This window comes from Gracilinanus agilis, chromosome 5 (assembly GCF_016433145.1).
Source record: "Gracilinanus agilis isolate LMUSP501 chromosome 5, AgileGrace, whole genome shotgun sequence".
Lineage (NCBI taxonomy): Eukaryota > Metazoa > Chordata > Mammalia > Didelphimorphia > Didelphidae > Gracilinanus > Gracilinanus agilis.
This window is the reverse complement of record NC_058134.1, coordinates 84,819,417-84,844,657: the sequence shown is the minus strand read 5'-3', so window position 1 is coordinate 84,844,657 and position 25,241 is coordinate 84,819,417. Positions and strand designations below refer to the sequence as shown.

Below are 25,241 nucleotides of genomic sequence, written 5' to 3'. Positions count from 1 at the left end.
ATAAATGGCACTGAATACAATGCAACTTTCTTGGCTCCTGCACTGTCTCCCTGGGAACATTAGCCCACTCACTAAAGAATGCCCTCTGTATTCCTTCCCCTCCCCCAATCTAACAAGAAAGACTCCCCATGCAGTTTCTTATGGATCAGCATTGGCAGTAGTCTTTTTGCTGAATTATATCATAGTTTATCTAAATTTAGCTTTAGGGGTATACAGTTTTTAAGTGCTGGCATTACTTAATATACTACTGCCTAACAGTTTAACTTTTACTTACCTTACCACTTTCAAAATGTCTCCAGCTTTCTTTAAACCTCCCCTACTGGAAGATATTACTTAATAGAGTCACATATATTCTTTCTGGTAGTCTATCCCAAAACTTTCCCCTCAAGTAAGCAATGCCCATGTCTTGGGGAAAATGAAGTCTTTTGCAGGACCATTCCTTTATATGTATGATGGTGAAGGTGAAATTTAAATTATGGTGGACTCAGGGGAAGGGAAGATGTAGGACATGAAAACTGGTGATTTCCTGGAAGACAAAGAGTACTTAATGGAGAGAATGCCACCAATTATATAGGTACAAAGTAGAAGATTATAGCTTATTAGACCATCAATTAAACCCCTTCATTTTATAGAAGAGGAAATTGATGCCCATACAGAATGTAAGCTACTTGCCTAATATCACAGGTTACTTACTACCTGAAGTGGTATTTGAACTTATTTTCTGATTCCAAAGACAAGTGCTCTTTCCACTGTAAAATGTTGCCTTCAGATTTTGAGCAAGATATTAAATTGATAAAGGGTGAAGGCTGACGTGGAGATCAATACTGCAGAACAAGGATATTGATGGAAGCTTGGTAGATTGTATTCCTCAAAGAGGGATGAGATAGTGTCATGGGATGATCTCCAAGGCTCAATGAGGAACAATATGTGGCTCCTCCTTTGTGCCCAAAGGAATGAGGGCTAGTATAGGAGACAATGTTCAGGGATGCAATATTTTCTAAGGGTGCCAAGTTTTTGATTATGAGAATGATATGTGGTAATGATTTCCATGAAGTGTTGGGTTTCCATAGGGTAAAATGGATTAGGAGGGCAGGAGATGACTATGGAAAGGTGAGGTTAAAGTGGATATGGAGTAGAACAAAAGTTAGAAGTGATTTTTGCCTAAGTTATAGTCTTAGGGATAAAAGGAGCAAGAACAAGTAGTTTGCATATCATAGGGTGGAAAAACCAGTAGAGGCCAGTAGGATAAATAACTTTCCAGGGGTAATTACTCCAAACACAGTGGATGTGGGGAAGGGGTAGACATGGTTAGAAAAGGCATAAGTTTGGTCCAAGGACTTAGGCAGGGGTTGGCAACGTATGGCTCTCGAGCCATATCTGGCTCTTTTGAGGGCCAGATATGGCTCTTTCTGCAGGCGCCATAAAGTCAATTTTTTTTTCAGGCGCTGTTACAGGAGTGCGTACTGTGAGCATTGTATGGCTCTCACAGCCAAAAAGGTAGCTGACTCCTGGACTTAGGTATGTAAATAATTAATTGGCTTTTCCAATTTAGACAACAGTTTACACTGAACTTGAATCCCAGAGTATTGTCTGAAGAGGTACCTCAGATATGCAACAAGCACTTTAACTTTCTATTACTTTATGGAAAGTCTTGTTACATTTGATTCTGCATCATATTAGATAAAATATTTGGAGCTTTTTTAGATTTTCATAATTCCTAGCCCATTAATAGCAGTTAATTTTTTGGCAACGAATGTCAAAGGATAAAACTGATTCATGTTTGATTTGCTTGACAGTCAGATTAAGTAGTAATGAGAATTATTTTCTTAGCCATATCACCCCTGCTTTTGAAACCTGTTGTGAGGAAATCAGGAAGCTGGGTCTGAGATCTCCCAAGGCTGGCAACAGTTTTTGCCCACCACTAATGGAGTCTCTCTCTCAGGGGACAAGGCACCTACTTCCCTCTCCTTCATTCCATCATAGAATGCTCCAGCCTTCCTTCTAGGTCAACCTTAATACTTAACTAATCTTCCTCACAACAAACCTCAGATCTAGGCACAGAAATGTCTGATTATGGAGAATCCCTTGCTTCGTTTTCCCAGCAACCATGTTTCTAAAAAACAATCCAACCCAATTGCCTCTAATAAGTTAATGACACAGATTAATGGGTCAAAGACTTGCATTTACAGATTGTTAGAGAACACCAAATGACTGGGCAGTTCTATTGAAATCACCCAACTTCATTTACAAATTGGAATATTAGTGTGATTGTTTCACTTTAGTAAAACATTTATCTAGCATTCCAAATGCATAAGGTACTGCTTTGAGACCAGTTTTCATATAATACAACAAATATAACCTATTTGGCCCATTTGAGAAAGACTTAAAAAAATTTAAATAGTTGTTGATTTCTAAAATAACAAAAACTTTCCCTATAAAAATCTCATTTCACTTGATCAGGGTATATTTAGGATAAATCAAAATAAAGATGGAGTCCTTGGGTAAAAACCAATGGCATACCCAGTGGCAAATTAATGTAGACCTGGGGTTCTTAACCTATTTTGTGACATGGAACCCTTTAGCAGTCAGTTTAAAGTTCCCTTCTCAGAATGTTTCTTTAGCCCAATCCAAGAAATATTTAAGAATCTACAATTTGAAGACAAGGTACTGTCTTGCCACTAGGAATAACAAAAACTGTTCCTTACATTCTTAAATTCTGGGGGTTGGAAGAGGAGACAAAGATAAGAAGCATTTATGTAATACCTACAATGTTTCAGATTCTGAATTAAATGCTTTATAAAGATCTCATTTATATGACAACAACCCTGGGAAGTATAGTTGAGGAAACTGAGGCAGAGGTTGTGACTTGCCCATGGTAAGAAAAGCTAGATAGGCATCTGAAACTAGACTCTCTCTCCCTCCCTCAGTCCAGGCTCAGTGGTCTAACTATCCACTGAACCAACTAAGAGGTTCAATATCTTTTTAGAAAGGATATGAAATAAATGTATGAGGCAAGAGGACCTTGCTGGTCCATCCCTGGGAGGTCTCCCCACCCCCAAACTCTCTAGAAGTGGGGAATAAAGGAAAATAGGAAAAATACTTACTGTTACTTCTCTGCATCAGGAGAATGTTGACAACAGGGTCAATCAGCAAAAGACACCCATCTCCACCCAAGCAGCAGTTGGCAGGAGGGGAGAGAAAAGGAGGGGGTGTTGTCTCTTTTGGGTCAGGGGGAGGTGTTAGGCTTAAGCTGTTTTCAAGAATGGAAAATCTATGCACCTAAAGCAATCATGGTCATCTGACCTTTTCAGGGCAGTCTAGATGGGCCATTCATCTCTTCTCCATCCCAGCAAATAAACTTACAACCTGCTCCTTCTACAAAATCAAAACTTTACCACCATTGGTAATAGATGATAGGAAGAGCTGGAATGGAAAAAAGAAGTGGTTAAGTGTGAAGCCAGTTCAGCAATTAGCTGGCCCTTGGGAAGAGAGGATAAGATTTATATCTATTCCTCATACATCCTTTCACAATTGCTGGAAGCACAGTCACAACCGGGAAAAAGCAGACTTACTATACCAATAAGTTAATAACTTTAACAAGAGCTAAATTCAACTTCCAAAAGAATTACAAACAAAGTAAAACACCATGGGCTGGTTATGATTTTAAAATACTGCTTCATTTCCAAGGTACTGTGGAATAAAATGGTAGTGGAGATTACAGCTTTGCAACTTTGAAGAGTTTTATATCCACCGAAGAAATGACTTGGGAATGGCAGTTTAAAAAACAGATTTAATAAAAGTATGCTGTTAACTTTAAAATGCAGCCATCTTCATGAACTTGGCAACAATTCAATAGCACATAAATCTAGAAAATCAATATAATTTCCCCAATCAACTGAACCTGTGGAATAGGATTAGCCACCTTGTAAAAAAAACTTGTAAAAACTCTTACCCCATACACATAAATCTTGAAACTCAATTTTAAGACAAAAGGATCAGCAGAAGGATGCTACCTTTTTCTAATATTGGTTTTAACAATCCCAGCACTAACCTAAATACACGAAAATTCCCATGTTTAATATCTGATGCTTTCACCCAAATGTCAAGCAGAATTTACTCATTTATTTCCAGTGATGATTAATGAAAACATTGAAGACAGAGGTTATTTTTGCCAGCTAAACTTCCAGCATACTAAAAAGTATAATGTTTGCTATTTAAAAAACACACATCAGCTATTTTTCATAGTATTTATTTCAAATTGTTAAGCATCAAAATCTACCATTTATCTGCTGAGCTTAAAAAAAAAAACCTCACTTTTTCTTTCACAAATGAGGGGAGATAAACAAGTGAAATAATTTTCTATCCATCTCTTTATAGTGAACTAATGATGAATGTTTGTTTTCAGATTTTATTTTCATACAATGCCTTTATGGAACGGAAAACCAATGTGTACACTGGAGAGAAATCCAAACTGGCTAAGATGATAATGCTTTGGAAGAGAATGTAATTCATTTCTTAAAAAACAAAACAACAACAAAAAAAAAAACCAAACCCCCAAAAAAACCAAAAAACAGTACTGAGATATTTTTGCATTTACTTTATGGCTTGGGTTTAATTCACTATTTCATAATGAATGTTTCTGATTTTAGTGCTTATTTTTATTTTTCATTAAACAACTTTAACTAAACTGAAAAAAAATGTTACGTGGCAGTTCATATAAATAATTAGAATTATGTACAAGTCAGAGAAACTTCCATAATTCAAACAATTTGGAGGCAACTTATTTTCCATTAATGTAGACATCAACATGAATAGACAAAAAAGTTTTTAAAAAAATTCTTGGAAGAAAATTTTAATTTAACAAAATCAAAAGAAAAACTGAACAGTGCCTAAATCTTTATTTTTCATAAACCTACATTTTTCAAATTAGACAGTTTTACATTGTTGACACAAAAAAAACTTAAATTACCAATAGTTTACATGTAAGCTTGATTCCAGTCTTAATGGAAAAAGTAGAACAAAAACAAAAACCCTCAGTGAAGTTTCCATATTTCCACTTCTAGTTTCCAAATTGGCAGCTGTCAACTCTCTCCTTAAATTTTCGATTGTCTGCTGCTATTTGTGTAATAGGTTACAAAGCACATAAAACCCTTAACGATAGCAAGCAAAAGGAGATACAAAGAGGTATGCACCATTAGTCATCTGGTGCTCTAGGGAAACAATGAATCACATTCAAACAGGACATTTTTCATGACAACTGCTGAAATATTAAAAGAAAACAACAAAATAAGTTTGTTGTCACTTTAATCAGGTGACTTCTAGTGACCAACTGATGGAATTGGGGGGAAGGGAAGGGTGATCTAAAGTGTCATGGCACTAACTTCAAAAAACAACTACACTACCATAAATTAATTTATAGGAAAACTGGGCCAGATTCTGTACTACTTTTATATTTTGAAAAGTATTATCACACAATTTTACAAGTTAAAAATTCCAATTTGAATCACTGTACCTCTGATTCTAGAGATACTGCTTGCTAGAAGGGTTTAAAAAATGAATTTATGAAAGCCACAGTTATTAGCTATATGTCCCATCACAACAGTCTGCATGTAGCATCACAGCTTTCTATTCTGATAGTCTCAAATCTGTCAGTGAGTGGAAAATCTTAAAGTAATTGCAGTATGACTTTTTTCTTGTATCATCATACAGCCATTTGGCATGTCACCTTTGCTTAATTAAAAAGAAAGCTATAAAAACCACATCACAGCAAGGTTTAAACTCTGGATGCAACAGACTATTGCTGGGTAAGCAGTAATTACAGTGTATTGACCTAGTACAAATGGCAGCAGAATACATTAAAACAGCACAACATATCCTGCTGGTCTCAATATATTACCTTATAATGTACCAGTTCACTATAATGATTAGCTGTATACTGTTGCTGTTAAGTGACCTTTTTAATAAATTGTTTGCAGCTGTTGAGTCTTTCATGTTCAGCAGGCAAACAAAGCAAATCATTACAGCTGGCTTTAACCATATACAAATCTAACTGCCATGTTCACTGTCCAGAAGGGGGAAAACATAAATATTAAAATCCAGTGACTAAATGAGTGTGTAATCTTGGTGACGACTGTGGTTGTTCATGTTCCATCTCATCCCACAACAAAGTGTGCAATATTAAAAAGTAATCAGGTCTTAGATTGCCATTACAATCAGTTTTTTTTGTAGTTCAATTTAATTTCGATTTAAGAAATCAATTAATTTTGATTCTCTACTCAACTACATGACAAATGAAACAGATTCTATAAATCTCTTATTTCAGCATCAAAAAATTATTTTGAATCTTTATGAGTATTGATGCTACATCCCTGTGAAAAGTGATCAAATAAATATCAGGGTATGATTTTTTTGACAGGGAGAGAGAAGGCAGTCTTAATTATTTCCATATTCACAAATTTTATTTTGATGGACCACCTTTTAAAATTTATATTTATTTTATACTTCACTAGATTGCCAATTGCTTATTTATATTATATGACAAGACACTCATACTGATTAAAATGCACACTTTTAAAGATGAGTATGAAAACATCTGAAGGTTTTTAAATTAAGATTTTTCCCCCATTTCCCTTTTGCAGTGAACAGGCAAAGTCAGTTCAGCACACCAGAATAAAAGAAAAGGAAAAAGAAAAAAAAAAGCGACAAATTAAAGTAATATTCAAACCACAACATTTAGTTTATCTACATCCAGCTCAACAGCAACATTTATAATATATCAATAATTTTTATCAGATTTTTCTTTAGGGTACCTTTTTATATGTTCTGATTATTTACAACTGTACAAGCAAAGCACATACTTCCAAGTGCACATATTTAATACAGTATCGACTATTTGCATTTACAGGATTTTTCAACAATCTGAAAAAGTTCAACTGTTTAAGATCTTTAAGGTATATTACAAAAACTGCTATTATCTGTTCTACAGTAAGTTTACTCAGTAAAACCAGTGACACTAGATATATATGGTAACTGAGTAATTCTGTATTCCACTCATGCCAACCCAGTGGGCCAGTCTTCATTAACGCTAAGCTGTCTTATACAAAAGTTAAGGCAAAGTCATTTTCAAGTTTAAATAAAATTCAAGTCTTTAAATATTGGATGGAAATAATTTCTTAAAAAAAAATCAGTTCTTTTAAATAAACATTTATGGAATAAGTTGTATGGTTACATTTAGCAGGAAATAGTATCATTTTAACTGCCTGCTGCTTAGAATACTTAAAGAAAAAACCTTAGGCATTTTAAAACAAAAATAATTTATATTTAACTTTATTAGAAACTTGCTAATTTAGTGCATCCTTGTTCTTCAGAAGTGTAGCACTTCTAGAAGTGAATCAATAAGAGACCTCATTTCAGAGGAAAAGCAGGGATTTTTCTCCAGCACATAAAAAAATCCCCAACAAACACCATTCTCTCACACTTAAAAAAATTTTTACATCTATATGCCAATGTTAGGAGGTACAGGAAGACGTCAATCCTCAGTTGACAAGATACACGGACTCTTTCAAAGAGCACTTGGGGCAGAGTTGAAAGAAATCTACACAAAGCATGAGCATAGGATGAGGGGGAATCAGAAGGTACTGTGGTGACTTGTATCAGCTTCCTTGCCAAACCAAGAATGCTAACTTTTGGGTCATCAAAACCAAACCAAAACAAACAAAAAAATATTACAGTGCTACCTTGTAGTAACATATATCTATGGGCACCTCTCCACAATGAAAGTTTGTTAACAATGTGCTTTGAATTTGTTAAATGTAGTCAAATCTATTTTAATATGGAGTGAGAAGCTGGTTACTCGCTTGCAGTAAATCAAAACTCAAACATATTCTCTATGGTGCTCTCCACAGGATTTTTATTGTTCATTTGCATTGAAGATCAAATAGTAATTAAAATGTTAAAATGCCAGAACCAACCATTTAGTTAACCTAAAAGTGCAAGTTCCTATGCCCAAGTGAGTCACAGTAATATAATAATAATAATAATAATAATTAAAAAAAATTTCCTCCCAGTTACATGTGCCAGCATTTTATAAAATTTATCTGCTCTTCCTGCACTCTCAATACTAGCCGTCACCAGCGATCATTAGTCTCTATTTAGACATTTTAAGGTATGTACTTCCAGACCGGTTATTAAAAAAAAGAAAGCAGTAGACTTCTGCTTAATTTAGAAAAACTCACTATATATATAGCTTGCATTCATAGCCACATGGAGGCTTAATAAAAAATATCAATTTGTTAAGATAAATGCATTTTCTATCCTGAAAAAAAATCAGACTTTATGCATCACCTCCAGTTAAGCACCAACCTAAACATAAGGTTTAGATCAATTAAATTCTGAAAAAATAGACTGTTTTTCAAGAGGGGAAAATAATTTTTCATAGAAGAAAATTAACTTGAAGGCATTTCACACGCCTCATGTACCACTGCAAGCTCCTAACCAGCAACTCATGCTCCGTACTCCGAGTGGGAACCTTGGTAAACAGAACTCTTCCACAGCCCCCTCCAACACACACAGGGTTCACTGCGGAGATCTGGGAGGTGTGCTCTGTTCTTTATTCAAACGCTTCCCAGGGGCTGGTGGTGGGGATCTGCGGCCTGACTGTCTCCTCTGGTCTTTGGGGTGTCCTGGATTTGATTTTGAAAGAGGGGGTTCTCGGCATCTCTCCACTGGTGGTTCAGTGGGTTTTTTCTCTTCTTTCCCACAGCCAGCTGAGTTTGACTTCTGTTCTTTCTGGGCTTGTAAGGGAGGAGGAGGAGGAAGAGGAGGAGGAGGGGGGGGCAGCTCTTTAGTTGTTCTCTGGCAAATTTCTGCATAACTGGGTTTTCTCGATTCCTGGGAAATTGGGAACAAAAAAAAATACTTAAATTACAAGCAAAAAATAATTAATCTTTAGTGATAACTTGATTAAGCTTAAAGGGAGCTCAGAATGCAAAAGCAAAACATAAATAACACAATAAATAACAAAGAACACAATTTCAATTTGATTCTTTATTTTTAAAAAGCCTAAATTTAGGTTAAGCCAATGTTTTTTAGTCAATACTTAGAAAACTTTAGTGAAATTTGGTTATCAATTGGCTGTTTTTTACTCTAAACCTTACACACGATCTCAAGAATTTTGAGATTCAAATAAAAGATCCTAAGGATGAAGATACAGAAAAAGAGAAAGCACTGAGAAAAGATAATATAAATGTAACTCTTCCTACTATTATTAACTTTTCTACAGAGAGGCTGAAAAAAATAATCTCCAAGTCAAAATTCCCCTTTCCTTTACCCTCTTGGGAAAGCTTCTGAGTTCTTTATGCCATGTAGTCAAATTATGTCTTTACTAAATAGTGATTGATTAATGATGACATTATGGATCACTAGTTAAAAATTATGTTACCTCAAAATCACAAAAGGGTAGGTATGGGGATTTAATGGAGAAAAGATAAATTTGTGGCTTAGAAAGACTTTGGAAACTATGGAGGAGATAGAGAGGAGAGAAAGACCAGATGCTAGGAATCTAATGAGGATACTATTACAATAGTCCACTTAGGTGATAAATGATAAAGGCCTGAACTGAGGATGCTAACCAAGTGAGTTGAGAAGAGATGGAAGCAAGATGTGGCAAAGGTAGAAGTGATAAGAATTCGGAAGTGAATGATTATAAAAGATGAGTATGAGTTTGTGCAAGGGTAATGATACTCTCAAAAGAAAGAGGGAAGAAGTCTCAAGGAAAGGGAAACATAAAAAAAGCAAAAACCAAACCCAGAGATCAGGGAAAATAAGGCTCCTGAGTAATACCTAGAACAGTTATTCTATAAACAGCTTAGGTTATTTAGAAGGAAGAGACTAATATTATAGACATACTGCGGGAACTCCATTGACTTGCACCGATCTACACGCAGTGGGAACGAGGGTACAAGGAAGCCTTTCCACGCTGTGAGTTTCCCTCTGCTTGTTTTCCACAACCTTGGATTCTCTGTAAAACAATGTAACATGTGAATCTGGAAAATGAGGACAGATTCCTGTACTTTTACATTTGATGCCCAATTATTAGTACCAAGTATGAAAAAAAAATTAATAAGTTAATTTATGCATGCAAAAAATTCTACCAGGAGACAGGCTCTGGATATAAAATAAATGTATCTCTCTCATAATCAATTGAATAATGAAAAAAATTAAAGAATTTATACATATATTAAACTTCACTAATAAGAGATAATCAGGAAAAACATGAATAATAAATTATTTGCTTTTAAGGACTTTACAATGTCAAATATATAAAACAAAAACCTAAGCTAGAAATTTGTAGAGGATTTTGTTTTGATAAATATTAGTAATGAGCTAATAACAATATTTAGTAAAACTATGTAACAAATATAGCTGTATATATGATCTTCTGAATTGGTAATATAGGCTTTTCATTAGGGCATATATACCCAAAAATAAAGGGTAGGTTTAGTTCTAATAATTTTAAAAAATGTATTCTCAGATAATTTGAAAAAGAATAGATTTTATTTACGAACAGCTTAACAAGAAATCAAGAAAAATATTCTTTTTTAAAAGTGAATATACAGATCTTTAATGTATTTTATGATTTTGAATTGAAAATGAACAAAAACAAAGACACAATTGTGAAAATTTGAATTCTTACTCAGATAACTGGACTGGGGAAGGAGACTGTTCATATCCTGCTGACAGAACAGAAGAACCTGACATTGAAGGCTCTCTAGGCATTATTGCAGGAATAATGTTTGTACTTGCATCCACATTCAGGGGCTAAAAAAACAAAAAACAAACAAAAACAAAAGGAAAAGGAAAAACAAAACTGAATTCAGTTCATTTTAAAGAAATACAAGAAGTGGGTGATTTTATATAAAAAGTAGTTTATAGCTACAAAAAAGGGTCATCCACTGTCTGAAACTGGGACAGTAATGGTAATGCTGAATGACTTGGGGGGTTGGGGTAATGACAAGCAACTGCTATCACATATTAGGACAAGGAGACAAAGAACACAATGAAAGAGCAAGGACTAAATACTAAATCTTGGCACCTCACCTTTCAAAGTTTGCCAATTTCTGCTCTAATAAAACTGAACAAAAGAAATGACCAAAAAGGAGATCTCATCTTCATGGATTCCCTAAATTTACGAGTAATCAGAAATAAAGAAATGTGGTAGATAAAGTCCACATTATAATTACCTTCCTATAAACAGACACCATTATGGACAAGGGTAATGAGAAATGAAGTAGGGCAGTTGGAGCAGTGCAGATTTTTTCAATAACCAGATGAAGGACTCTAGAACACTGGTAAGAGCTCCTATGGAAGTGTTATGTAAAGATACAGATAAAAAGGGCACAGAATGGGATGATACAAATGGATCACAAATATAAGATTAAAAATCAAATAAACCATTCTATTTCTGAAAAGTAGATTATAATAACTGTGTATTAACTAAAGTTTAGAATCTTATTACTATAAGAAATGTCTTTCAAACTACATTTACCTAAAAGTGTTCAGTTGTTCCCAAACTATAGGCAATAATATTTCTTGTTTGAAATGCATTTATTGTTATAATTTCTCAAATAATTATGTTTTTAAAACCACATTTTATATAATAGCATACTCTGAGTGACAGTCTAATATCCCATAAAAAAGCAGACATTCCAAACAATAAATCACATTAATAGTACTAATAAAAATTCCAATAGGTTATGTTTTATAACTCTATAAGATAAACGAAGTATGCAAAACCCCAAATAGGTCAGGTATCATTTCTTTTTAAAGTATTAAGGAGATGCTAAAGACTAAACTTCTGAGACTTATTACATATGTCACTCTCCTTTAGGAATTCTCTATTTCAGACTAACTGGGTTATTTGCCATTAGTTCTCTAAAACATCCCAACTTTGCTGTTAATTTGTCATGTCTGAAAAGTATTTTCTCTCAGAGAAAAGATTGTAAGTAACCAATAATAATTATAATATATAATATAATAATAAATTACCCAATAATAATGAAGTCCAAAAAATTCATAAAAACTAAAATATTAAGAATTTTGGGAAATAGGCATACATTGTTGGTGATACCGAAAACTGGTGCAATATTTTAATTTGGCAATGAACAAGTGATATATAAAAACTATTCAAATGAAAGCATTTGTAACAATGTTGCTTATAATTCCAAAAAATTAGAAAAAGGTGTGATGGTTAGGGATTAACTAAATATAATAGAACATCCATATAATAGGAAGTGTCATTAAATGGGAAGAAAGGGAGAAATCTGCAATCTATCTCTTTATTAAAACAATGACTCTGAAAGTCATTACCAATAGATAACTTGTGCATTAGAAACAGCAGCAAGATACTGTCTATTACAACTATGACTAAAAAAGGGGGATTGGTCAATATACACAAAGTATTAAACAGACACAGAGGAAGGGCTATTAGAGGAACAGTTACTGAGTAAAGAGTTAAATGGAAGAACATAGACAAGAATGGCCCTGGATAAGACAAGGATGAGTTGTAATTTGCAACAGTTATAGCCATATCAAAAATGACCATGGATTGGGCAGAGACAAAATGGTGGCATACAGGTGGCAACCCAGCTGATCAGTCACATATTCACCTGCAAAAAATCTTTAAAATAACACCTCAAACCAAATTTTGGAATGGCAGCCCCAAGACAAGGTGTGATATTTTCCTAGGTTAAGACAACTTAGGAGGCTAGCAGGAAGAAGTTTATGACACCAAGGTGAGGGTTAGCTCAGAGCAAACTCAAAGGCAGGCAGCACAAGCAAGAGGGCACCTGCAACACACACACATAGCAGTTTTGGGAGCTCAGCCCAGAGATGGTAAGGAAGTTAGACAACTAATCAAAAAGAAATCACAGGGGACACCTTTGCTGGCACTGTGTACAGCCAGCAGATTGGCAACTCTATTTCCCATAGGTAGTTCTAGGTCATAGGTCCAGGGTGGAGAATGTTTGTGCTTGCAGCTGCAAGGAAAGAGGGTCCTTCCTGATAAAGACCAGAGCACAGACAAGGAGAGCAGTGCCCATACCCCTCTCAGGATCACATCTTGGTGTTGGGGGCATCCAAACTTGGGAGACCCCAAAAACTAGCTCAGGAAAATAGCAGCACGAAAAAGTCTGAAGTTTGTAAACAGTTCCCTAACACACCTAGGTTAACAGAGCTCACTTTTAGCATAAAGCTCAAAGTCAAGAAATAGGCTTGGAAAATGAGCAAACAACAAAAAAGGAACTTGACCATTAAAAGGAACTTATACTAGAAGAGGAAACCAAGATAAAAACTCTGAAGAAGACAATAAGAAAATAGCTACCAAGGGTGTGGACTCGAAACTACCACACCAATGCAACTACCAACACTTTGGAAATTGGTCTTGATTAAGGACACATGACAAAACTAGTCGAAATGCGCATCGGCCATGGGGGGGTGGGGGGTGGGGTTTGAAGGGGAAAGGTGGAGCATGAATCATGTAACCATGTTAAAAATGAATATAAATAAATGTTAAAAAAAAAAAAAAGAAAGAAAATAGCTACCCACCCTTCAAAAAGCCTCAAAGAAAAATACTATTTGGACTCAAGTACAACAAGAATTCCTGGAGGCATTTCCTCTACAGTGGTAGAGAAAAAAATTGGGGGTGTGGGTGTGGTGGGAGATTGACAGTGATACAAGAAAATGATGAAAAGAGAATTAACAATTGGGCAAAAGAACAACAAAACATACTAAAGAAAATAACACCTTTAAAAAAAATTGGCCAACCAATGAGGCACAATTCACTGAAGAAAAGAACTCCTTAGAAAGCAAAATTGACTAAATGAAAAAAGAAGTACAAAAGTTCACTAAAGAAAATAATTCTTGCACACAGTAAGAGCAATGAAATGCAATGATCATCTGTGAAGGACTTTATTATTAGCAATGTAAGGATCCAGGACAACCCCAAGGGATTCATGACAAAAAAGGCTATAAACCACCACAGAAAGAACTGATGAAGTCTGAATGCGATTAAAGCACATCATTCTTCGATTAAAAAAATAATAATTCTTTAAAAATTAAAACCGGGTAAGTGGAAGCTATTGATTCCATGAGATAAAGAAATAACAAAGTCAACAGAATGAGAAAATGTAAAATATCTTACTCAAAAAAAAGCAAGTGACCAAGGAAATAGATCAAGGAAAGGTTAATTTAATAATTACTGGACTGCCTAAAAGGCACAGTCAAAGAAACAGCCTAGACCAGTGATGGGCACACTACAGCCTGTGGGCCAGATGCATCCCCCCTAAAATATTCTATCAGGCTGGGGGGCATTATTCCTAATCTGATGAATACAATGAGTAGGATTCAATACAATGAAACTTCAAAAGAGTTGCCTTAGAAACAGACTGACAGATGAACATTTCCTTTCCTTTGGCCCCCTCTTTAAAAAGTTTGCCCATCACCGGCCTAGATTGTTTCAGTATATTATCCTGAATATTTCAAGATATTATCAAGAAATCTGTCCCAGTATCTTAGACCAAGAGAATAAAATAGCAACGTAAGGAATCTATCATTCACCTCTGGAAAGAGATCCCAAAATGAAAACTCCAAGAAATGTTATAGTCAAATTCGATAGCTCCCAGGGTTGAGGGTTTCGATGGGGGTGGAATCACATTTAATGGAATAGGGTACTCATTGAAATTGCTGATAAAAAAAATACGAGGAAAATGTAAAATCTGATATTCAAACAAAACACGAGATGCATAAAATATGAAAGAGTATAAGAGGCTCAATCAAGTTAAGCTATTTACATTCCTATATGGGAAGATAATACATGTATCTCCAAAGAACTTTATCATTAGGGCAGTTAAGTTTACTTAGATAGAGAACATGCATGTCAGTTGATTATGTTGGAATGATCCTGCCCACCCCAATCCCCAAAAAGCAGCAGTGAGAGAAAGAAGGATGCACTGAGAGGAGGGAGAACTAGAATGTGGAAAACTTTCTCACATCAGAGGGACATAAGGAGAAGGAAATGGGAGAGGAGTGGCAGACAATATTTGAACTTCACTCTCATCAGAATTGGTTTAAAGAGGGAAGAATATGTTGCATATAGAAATGTAACTTACCCAGAAGAGAAATAGAAAGGAAAGGGATTAAGAGAAAACAGAGAAGGGATGATAAAGGATAAGGAAAATTAAGAGAGGTAGTGGTCAGAAGAAAAATAGTTTTGAAGAAGGACAAGATAAAAAGAGAGGGAGGGAGAAACAGAAGATACTAGGATGGAGGGAAATGCAGTTAGTAATTATAACTGAAAATGAATGGTATGAACTCACCCAATAAACTAAAAGCAGGTAAAGGAATGGATTAGAACCAGAACCCAACAGTATCGTGTTCACAAGAGACACTTGAAACACACACTCAGAGTTAAAATAAAGGGCTAAATGAATCTATTATGCTTCAGCTGAAGTAAAAGAGGCAAGGGTAGCAATCATGATCTCAGAAAAAAACAAAAGCAAAAACAGAGCAATTGGGAACTATGCCAAAGGGCTTTAAAATTATGCAAACTCTTTGACCCAGCAACACTTTTATTAAGTCTGTATCCTAAAGAGATCAAAAGAAAAAGGAAACAGATCTTTATGTTCAAAAATATTTATAGCAGCTCTTTTTGTGACAACAAAGAATCAGAAATTATGAGGTTGCCCATCAGTTGAAGAATGGTTGAACAAGTTGTTGGCATATGATTTTGATAAAGTTCTGTGTTGTGGGAAAAGACAATAAGGGTGATTTCAGAAAAAATTAGTGAGACCTATATAAATTGATGCAAAGTGAAGTGAAAAGAACCTAGAGATCACTGTAGTCATAGTCAAGGCCTGATTGCAACTTTTGATTACTAAAATGAAAGGTTAAGAGGCAAGCAGCAGAAAATCACCTATTTATATATGTTGCAAGCAAATTTCTCTCTCCAGTGCTGTCTTTTTAACATCATCTCTTAGTGACCTGGAGGTCAAATACCATTGAGTAAATTCAGGTATAGACAAGCCCTCAGAGAAAGGAAGTTAAGGAACCAATGAGATAGGAAACTGATTCCATAGGCACTGCCCCCCTGGGTGGCCAAGGTAAATTAAGAAACTACAGTTGGTTTCTGAGATGTAATGTGTGAGAGCTAGTGGGTGAAGGAAACTGCTTATAAGGGGAGACCCAACAGGAATTAGGGAGCTTTTGGAGCATACATGTGGAGTAGCTGAGAGGATTCTCGTCAGTTTAGCTAAAAGCAGAAATGTCATCTGCAGATTAGATCCACCTCTCTTCTACTTTTCCCTCTTACTACTTACTACTACTTACTTACTACTTACTTACTACCTACTAACTACCTACCACCCACCACCACCACCACCACTACTACTTTGATTTAATAAAAATTATTAAGCTACCACCAGCCTCATAATTTTAGCTATCAGCATTATCAACATTCATTTATTAAGCACTTACTGTTATGTGAGGCACTGTGCTAAGTAGCAGAGAAACAAAGAGAAAACACAGACGCTGCCTCTCAAAGACCTCACATCTAATAGTGCAGACCACAAGCAAAGTATAAAGCACACAATCTACACACAATGTAAATGAGAGGTAACAGGATAGTTTATGAGCAAGGTTTATTGAGGTGAGATTTGAATTGAATTTTGAAGGAAGCCAGAGAAGTCAGAAGGTAAAGGAGGACAGGAAGAACATTTTAGGAATAGGAGAAAGTTAATGAAAATGGAGGCCATTTGGATGATAGAATATGGAGAAGAGGGTAGATTGTGAAAAAAAAAAAGAGTAAGAAAGTAGAATGGAGTCATTATGTAAAGAGCTTCAAAGACAGACTTTTATATTTAATTCTAGAAGAAACAAGGAGCCACTGGAGTTTTTTGAGTAAAGGAGTGGCATGCTCTGACATACTTTTAAAAAGATCCCTCTGGTAGCTGAGCATGGAATGGTTAAGGACAGGAAGAGATTTGAGGGAAAAGGAATCAAGCAGAGAGATATTACAATAGTCCTGGTTAAAATAATGAGGGATACCACCAACATGACATCTATAGAAGTGGACATTTATGAGATGTTTGAAAGTAGAAGTGAGTGAGAGTGAGGAGTCAAGAACCACAAGAAAACCATGAACCAAAAAGAAATAAGGGAGTTGGGAAAACAGGAGGGGGGTTTATGAGAAAAGATAATGCATCCTACTTGAATATGTTGAGGCTGAGATGTCTATGGACCATCCAGTTTGTGGTGTTCAACAGGCAGTTGGTAAAGTAAAGCTGAAGATCAATGGAGAAGTTAGGACTAGATAAAGAGATCTAAGAAATATCTATACAAGCATTACGATCTTTGGAAGCTGATGAGGCCATGAAGTAAGTTAGAATAGAAGAAGGGCTAGGATGGACCCTTCAGGGAGATCTCCAGTTAATGGGTGTAGTATTTTGGATAACGATTCTGCAAAAGAGAATGGGGAATAATTAGACAAGTAAGGAGAACCAGGCAAGGGTAGTGTCATGAAAAGCTAGAGGGCAGTCAGCAGGTCATTAACATCAAAGGCTGCAGAGGGATCAAGAAGGATGAGGCTTGCCATTAAATTTGGCAATCAAGTATCATTGGCAACTTTGAAGAGAGTGGTTTCAGTAGAATTATGAGGTTGGAATTCAAATTGCAAAAGGTTTAGAAGACAGAAATGAGGAAGTAGAGGTACTGATTGGAGATGGCTTTATCAAAGAGCTTAGCTAATAAAGGGAGAAAAGACAAAAGCTAGTGGGGATAGTTGAATAAATAAGTGAAGATTTGTTTAAGGATAAGGGAGACATGAGCATGTTTATAAGAATTAAGTGAAACAATAGAGAGAGAATGAACATTAGTGATAAAGAGTTGGGATGATCAAAGGAACAATCTACTACAGAAGGCAACAGAACAGATGAGTTTGGACTGTCAAGGAGAAGGGCCACTTCTTCATGTAAGTGAGATGAAGGAGTTATCTAGTTGAGTAAATTTTCTCAAAATTTTGTTTAGGAGTAGGAGGTTAAGTCCCAAAAAGGCTTAGGGGAAGGTCCCGTGGGAAGAAAAGGTTTCAAATAACCATTATGGTAAGTGAAGTAACATGTTCAATGAGAACCCAATTAAGATTATGTAAGGCCAATCTGTAGTGGACTCAAACAAGCATGGTTTCACAAAATTCTGCAGTTTTATTCAATAAGAACAGGAGTAGAGGCAGTTGGTGTGAATAATACACGATGAATAGGGCTTGGCAAGGCATGATTAGCAATAGGATAAGAAGGCAGAGTCCAGTTTAGAGGATAATAGCTGAACCAGATCAGTAAAGTTTTGATAGGGAAAGCAAGAGATCAGGCCAATAGTATGCTGCCTTAGGAAAGAAATGAGGTGTCATAGTTTGCACTCCACTGCTGTAGCCTTTGAGAATCCAATATCATTGCCATGTCTCAATAAAGTTTTTGTGTATGACTAGCAAAGGTGGGTGGGGATACTGAGTCCCTTAAAGTCCCAAAGTCAACTCACATGAGGTGGGAGCAAGGAGAAATAAAACCTAGGGAAATCTAGACAGGAGACAGGAACTGGGAATTTGGAGTGATTCATAAGCCAAAAGTCTGTGTATGGATCCAGGGCTAAATCTCAATCTAATTCACAGTTGTTACTCTGGGCACATTAATGTCCACCAGGGGACAATGCAGCATTCAGGCACCGCTGAAAGGTGCAATTTCTAGTGGAAGTATAAATAAAAACAGCCTACCTGATGTTTTAAGTGAAACTTATTTTGAGATGTAAAATTTAGAGCTAGAAGGTAGCCTATTAAATTCATAGATGAAGCAGCTGAGGCTGAGAGAGATCAATTGACACCTGAACCCAGATGTTCCTTACCTAAGGCCAACTCTCCACCTACCTGGCTAGATCTACCGGAATCACTCCTAAGTCACAGAATTGAATTTGAAATAGTTCAAATGCTTTCCCCTGACTTCATTTTGTGACATATAATTCTAAAAAGATATTCTCATTATTATACAAACACATTTTCAAGGATATAAGAGTATATCTAAAGTATATATAATATTTTTTGCCATTTTTAACACATATTACTTACTCTTTCTTTTGATGTTCCTATTACCATGTTAGAGAACCTGTTCTCAAACAAATCCTCTGTCTTCAAATTGCCTGCAGCTCCAGGTAAAGGTGGAAAACTAGACAAGCCTAATTCAAAGCTAGGAGATGGAGGCTTTGGTGGCGTGGGAGACTGAGTTTGACTTCTCTGTAACAAACAAAGAAAGTTAATACATAATGGGGAGTAGGGGGAATGCAATACAGACAAATGAATAGTGGGTTCTATGGCAAAAGATATGAACTGAAGAGTCTAAAAAAGTCTCACAGTTTAACATCAAGCTTTACATCCCAACTATATCTACAATCTAATCCTTAAACATCATGCTAAAATAACTTCTATTATGAACGGACTGAGGGTGGAGGCTGGGGGTGGCTGATTTAAAAAAAATATATATATATATATATTCATATATATTCATAGCACAGGGCCAGGCAATAAGTGCTTAATAAATGCTTATTGTGAAACCTTGAACAGAGCTGAAAACCAGGAAATAAATATTCAAAAAAAGAACCTGTAAGGGGCTAAAATATACATCAGTGTTTATGTACAACAGGATTAAACATTTTTATCCAAAATATCCTCTTGGATCAAATTAGACTTTATTTTACAGGATCATTTTGGAAAAAATGAGTTATCTAGCATCATCCTCCTTGGTAGCAGCTCAGAAAGAAATACTAAGTGTGGTAGATAAGACTGTTTAGATGCAGCAGCCCCTTGATATCAATAAGAAGGGACAGTTTATAATGACCATGTAATTATAGTGACTGATCTTTGCCTTGGGGAGGAAGAAAGGTATTTGTTCTTTTCACTGGAGAAGTAGGGGCAAGGGTAGGGTGCTATAGGTACAGAATGTTGTATGGAAATTCAAATGAGGTCAGGATTTTGCTTAGCAGTTTTCTCTGTCACAGGGATGGCATGGGGTAGAAGGATATGAGACAGAGCTGGTTAATAACTGGGGGGGGGGGGGGAAGAGAGAGATAGAGAGAGAGGGGGTGGGGATGAGGAGGGAGAGGGAGAGAAGAAAACTGAAAAGTCTTTTTAAAATTCATAAGAACTGAAAAAACAAAGTAATCTGGGGCTATTAGTGAATAAGTACATACCTCAATAGCATCTGAAAGAATTATTGTATAATAACTGACGTACATTTTAAGGGCTTTGAATCCTTAAATGGTTAAACTGTGTTCATTATATCTTAATTAAAAAGGAGGGTCTTGGGATAGTTGGGTGTCTCGATTGAGTCAGAGACAGGAGGTTCTGGGTTCAAATTTAGCTTGGACACTTCCTAGCTGTGTTACCCTGGGCAAGTCACTGAACTCCCATTGCCTAGCTCTTACCACTATTCTACCTTTGGAACCAATTCTCAGTATTGATTCCAAGATGGAAGGTAAGGGTTAGGTTTTTGTTTAAAAAAAGAGGGGCTTCAATAATCTAGAAAATTCACTTATGTAATGGTGAATACAGATAAACAGCCTATTAGTGCAGTGATGGGCAAACTTTTTAAAGAGGGGGCCAAAGAAAAGGAAATGCTTATCCGTCAGTCTGTTTCTAAGGCAACTCTTTTGAAATTTCATTGTATTGTATCCTATTCATTGTATTAGTCAGATTAGGAATAATGTCCCCCAGTGGGATAGAACACTTCAGGGGGGCCCTATTTGCCCATCACTGTATTAGTGTATTTAAATATATAAACATATATTTGTGTATTTATATTTAGTATATTTAAATGACAAAAAAATCAGAATACATGTATGTGTATGTTTTTAAATGCAAAAAGGTTAGAAGTATATATATTTAACCACTATAAAATTTATGATTTTTATTTAAGTCAAAAATATCAGGTAAGGGGGCAGCTGGGTAGCTCAGTGGATTGAGAGCCAGGCCTAGAGACGGGAGGTCCTAGGTTCAAATCTGGCCTCAGACACTTCCCAGCTGTGTGACCCTGGGCAAGTCACTTGACCCCCATTGCCTACCCTTACCACTCTTCCACCTATAAGTCAATACACAGAAGTTAAGGGTTTAAAATAAAAAAAAATAAACCAGGACATTTATTTTCTGGAAAAAATATCAATATTACTTTATATCCCAAGTTCTGGATATTTACTGGATAACTAATAGGTCAAAGACTAATTTGAAGTGATCTAATCTTCAGTTAGACAAACAAGGAGCAGAAAAGGAAAAATTCAAGTACATTAGAAATATAACAGGTGATTGATCAGCTAAACTAACACAAGACTTTACTGAGAAGAAATGTGAAAAGGCTAGCAAAAAATTAAGAAATTCATAATAAAGAAGATTTTTCTAACAAGATATCAAGGAAATTTAAGATTAATGAATAAAATCAAGCTAAAGAACAGAAAAACCAAATTGGGGTGTGTGGTGTGGAGAAAACCAGAGCTTAGACTTATTAATAATACCAGTGGATATTTATCTGTACTTACATAATTATTTTATTTAGTCACATGATAGAGATTATATTTCCAAACACTATTAGCCAAAAGAGGGGCAACGTGGTACATCAGAATTAGCAAAGAATTTTCAGACAACTGGAACTAAAAAGTATCATTTATGTGACTAGTGAAGAAGGTCTTAAAAGTTTTTCAATAGGGCAAGCTTAAGTATCAGTTTTGTACCACATTATTCATTCATTAATAACCCAGTGATTTGAAATTTTTTACTGTTTTAGAATCTGATTTATAATACTCTATTCTAGTACATACAAAACCATGTGAGACTTTTAAAGGATCATAGATTCACAACTAAAAGTGACATCAGAGGTCATTTTGTCTAAACCATTTCATTTTCAGGGCTTTCACTAGTCCTACTCGAAAGCTTTATGGAGGCATGGCAACAATCCTGGACTCTGATAGGCTCTGCCAATGGAATATAAACTCTAGCGAGTTCTATCTCACTGGAAAAACGTAAGCCCAGGGATGGCTACAAAAGACTTAGCAGGCTATCTATTAGGTGATGACATTTTTACATACAGCAAATCTTGAAGTTCCATTTGACATAGCCACCATCCAGGTGGAAGGTCCATATCATCTACTTACTTTGAATATTGCAACATTCGGATGGATAATCTTTCTGACTGTGCTTTCTTAATTCTATTCAATTTTCATCTAGCTATCAAATTTAACTTATTAAAGCATAGGTCTGACTGACCACGTCACCTTTCTCCCCAACCCAAGATTATTAATGGTTGAATTAATCCTGCAATATATATGCTGACAAATTGAATGGGAAAATATTAGCACTCTAAACATGAAATCAAGCATGAAGATAAAATTTACTTTCTAAATCACCACTACTATTATTTCCATGGACTCTGGTTTACAGCATATAAGAAATGCTTAATATTTTTTGAAATGATATTTTTTGGGAACAGATTAACTTTACTTAAGTTCTAACTAACAAGTTAGTTCTTTGCACAAAACATTAAACAACATTAATTTATAATTCTTACTCAAATTGCATTAAGTGTTCTTTTACCTGTGAAAATATTGTAAACCACTTCTCTGATTCTGAAATTAATTGTAAATAAAAATTTCTATTCTTATAATTTTATTTAAAAAATCTCATAGCTTTAACTCAATAACCTCCCCTCAAAGGGGGGGGGAGGGTCACTTCCCATGGATCCAGGATTATATTTGTGTAATTTTTATTTCTTTCTACTTGACAATAAATACTTCAATGTTGGGAGCAATATATTGGTCACCTTTTTATGTGTCTCAGTCTACCATAGGAGATGCTCAAAAAAGTATCAACTGATCATATTTACACTTGATATGTTGCTCTGTAGAAAAGATATATTTCACTTTGGCCAACTTTTGTAACTAGAATCAATTTCAGATCTAGAGCAGCAAATTATCTTTTTATGTTTTTTTTAAATAACAAATACAGTGTTGCAAAAGGCAAGCACTAAACTAAGCAAAAATGGTTTTAACAATGATAATCTTGAAGGAGAGTTATAAATTATAAGGAACATTTTATTTATTAAACAATGATATTATTTAACTAAAGAAAGTTGTTATTTGATATTTTGTAGATATCTAAGAAAATAATATCACACTAGATATAAGGGATGCTGTTATCATTCACACACATGAAAATAGTGGGGAGAATCAGATGATTTCCCCGTGTCTCTTCCAGAGTTGTGTCTATAATTCTAGAATTCAAATTGAACTATTAGAACTATTTCTTGTAATTAATTTCCTTTCGTTTTTTTCTACTGCCATGTTTTAAAAAATGCTCTTATGTTTTATACTGACATACCTACCTACAGGTGGAGAAGATTCTACATATGGGCTAAAATATTTGTATCGTGTTTAAAAACAAAACAAAACTTAAGCAACTGCAGTTTCTGTCTTCTCCAAACTATCTCCTACTTTTCTTGAATAAAACAAAAAAGCTGTTTTTATTTACCCCATATTTACAAATTTTTAAAATTTTTTAATTGATGCTCACTCAATTATTACCAACTGGAAATCTAAGGTAAATATACTTCCTTAGAAAGTTTGGTCTGAAAACAGCTTAGGATTTTGAGTTTTTATGCTTTCAAGTTCAAACACATTAAAATAAGACTAAAAAGAATTACAAATATTTACTCACTGTAAACTTGTCCTCTCTCTTTTTCCTCAAGCCATAAGAATTTTTCCTTGGAGAGAAGAAAAATAATTAAGTGTTAAACTACAGCCTTGGAAAAATACTTGTCTCTCTCATACATATAAGCCATATTTCATCCTTATTTGTTTGTTCAAATTTCCCCCAAAGATTACTTTAGATTCTAAACTGTTTTTGAAAAACTTGTATTAGACCACCTGTCAAAAAAATCCACTTCTCTATTGAACCTTTCAGAGTAGGAATTATGAATTTTATATAACAAAGATAGGAGCTGGAAGGAGGGAGGGTTGATTGAGAGATATGTGAGAGTCAAGTATAATATATGTAGAAAGTTAAGGAAGTTTATCACAAATGAGATTTTGCCAAGAGGGTACAAGGTAAGAAACAAGAAAGGTAGTAAAGAATAGGAGTGTTCTTGGAAGTCACCAAATTCTCGAGAAATGGTGATTTGTTTAAACAACTGTACTTCAAAATTGATTTAAGTCCTTCCATCATGGCAATTGGGTAGCTCAATAGGGAAAAAAAGCTGAAATCACTGAACAATAGCTCCCAAGATATAATGAATGGCCAAAACAACATTAAATTTATGTTAATAATGTTGTATTACTGTAGTACACACCATATCCTTTGTTTTGAAATATGGTAGAAAGTTAGAACTAAAAGATATTTTTGGATTAAAAAATTTATGATGTAAAGGGCACTTAATTCTATATAACTTACCTTCCTCTACCTAACAATGAAGAAGTTTCAAGATTATTCTGTTCCATTCGTCCAATTCCAATATCCCTCTTGGCGTAAGTTGAAGTGGTTTGCATCCGTGTTCTGTTCTGTCCTGGTTGCCTTGTTTGTGGACTCCGGACACCATTAATTAAGCGGTCGGTAGAGAAATTAAATATTGTTGGGCTTTCTAATAGTCCAGGTCCTCTATCTGCAGTGGGTAGCGTATGTCGCAGATGTGATTTACTAGGATTCCTGCAAATTAATTGGTATGTATCTTTAATTCTTTGATTATCATCAAAAACCTATCTAAGAAAGTTTGTTCAGATTTATTTCAAATATATCTCAACTAGAACCCACCAGTTGTAGCTAATAATTGTATTTCTCAAGGCAAATGTACTTTTATTTGGAAATGTCAACCAACCACAAAATACCTAATTTTTCCCCTCTAATCAATGAAAAATGTTTATAATTTTTCAGTTTTATTCTCAAGCCATTCATTTATAAGTGAAACCTATCTAAGAAGCCACTGCTAGAGAATAATCATCATTTTTTCACTATTTGTAATTATGACTTCTAATGCAGAAACTGTACTTAAGATGACTTTCAAAACAAAAAATAGCTAACTGTTAAACTTACACATTCATTTGTCTAACTTTAAAGTTTGGAGGATTCTATCTTTAAGAATGAATATAGAATGCATTTACAGGACTTTTGAAACCTTTAA

At 35.0% G+C, this 25,241-nt stretch overlaps 1 protein-coding gene across 1 annotated transcript in view; it reads right to left on the bottom strand.

The window, feature by feature from the left end:
* Window positions 1-7,887: 7,887 nt before the first annotated feature.
* The window catches only part of LARP4B (La ribonucleoprotein 4B), an 88,729-nt gene continuing 71,375 nt past the window's right edge, over window positions 7,888-25,241 (bottom strand). Inside the window, exons 13-18 of the mRNA XM_044679955.1 lie at window positions 24,518-24,769; window positions 23,786-23,831; window positions 19,160-19,324; window positions 10,694-10,818; window positions 9,907-10,018; window positions 7,888-8,889 (exon numbers count right to left, since the gene is read on the bottom strand). Coding sequence (XP_044535890.1) covers window positions 8,575-8,889; window positions 9,907-10,018; window positions 10,694-10,818; window positions 19,160-19,324; window positions 23,786-23,831; window positions 24,518-24,769 — 1,015 coding nt within the window. The 3' untranslated portion in view covers window positions 7,888-8,574. The remainder of the gene's footprint in view (window positions 8,890-9,906; window positions 10,019-10,693; window positions 10,819-19,159; window positions 19,325-23,785; window positions 23,832-24,517; window positions 24,770-25,241) is intronic.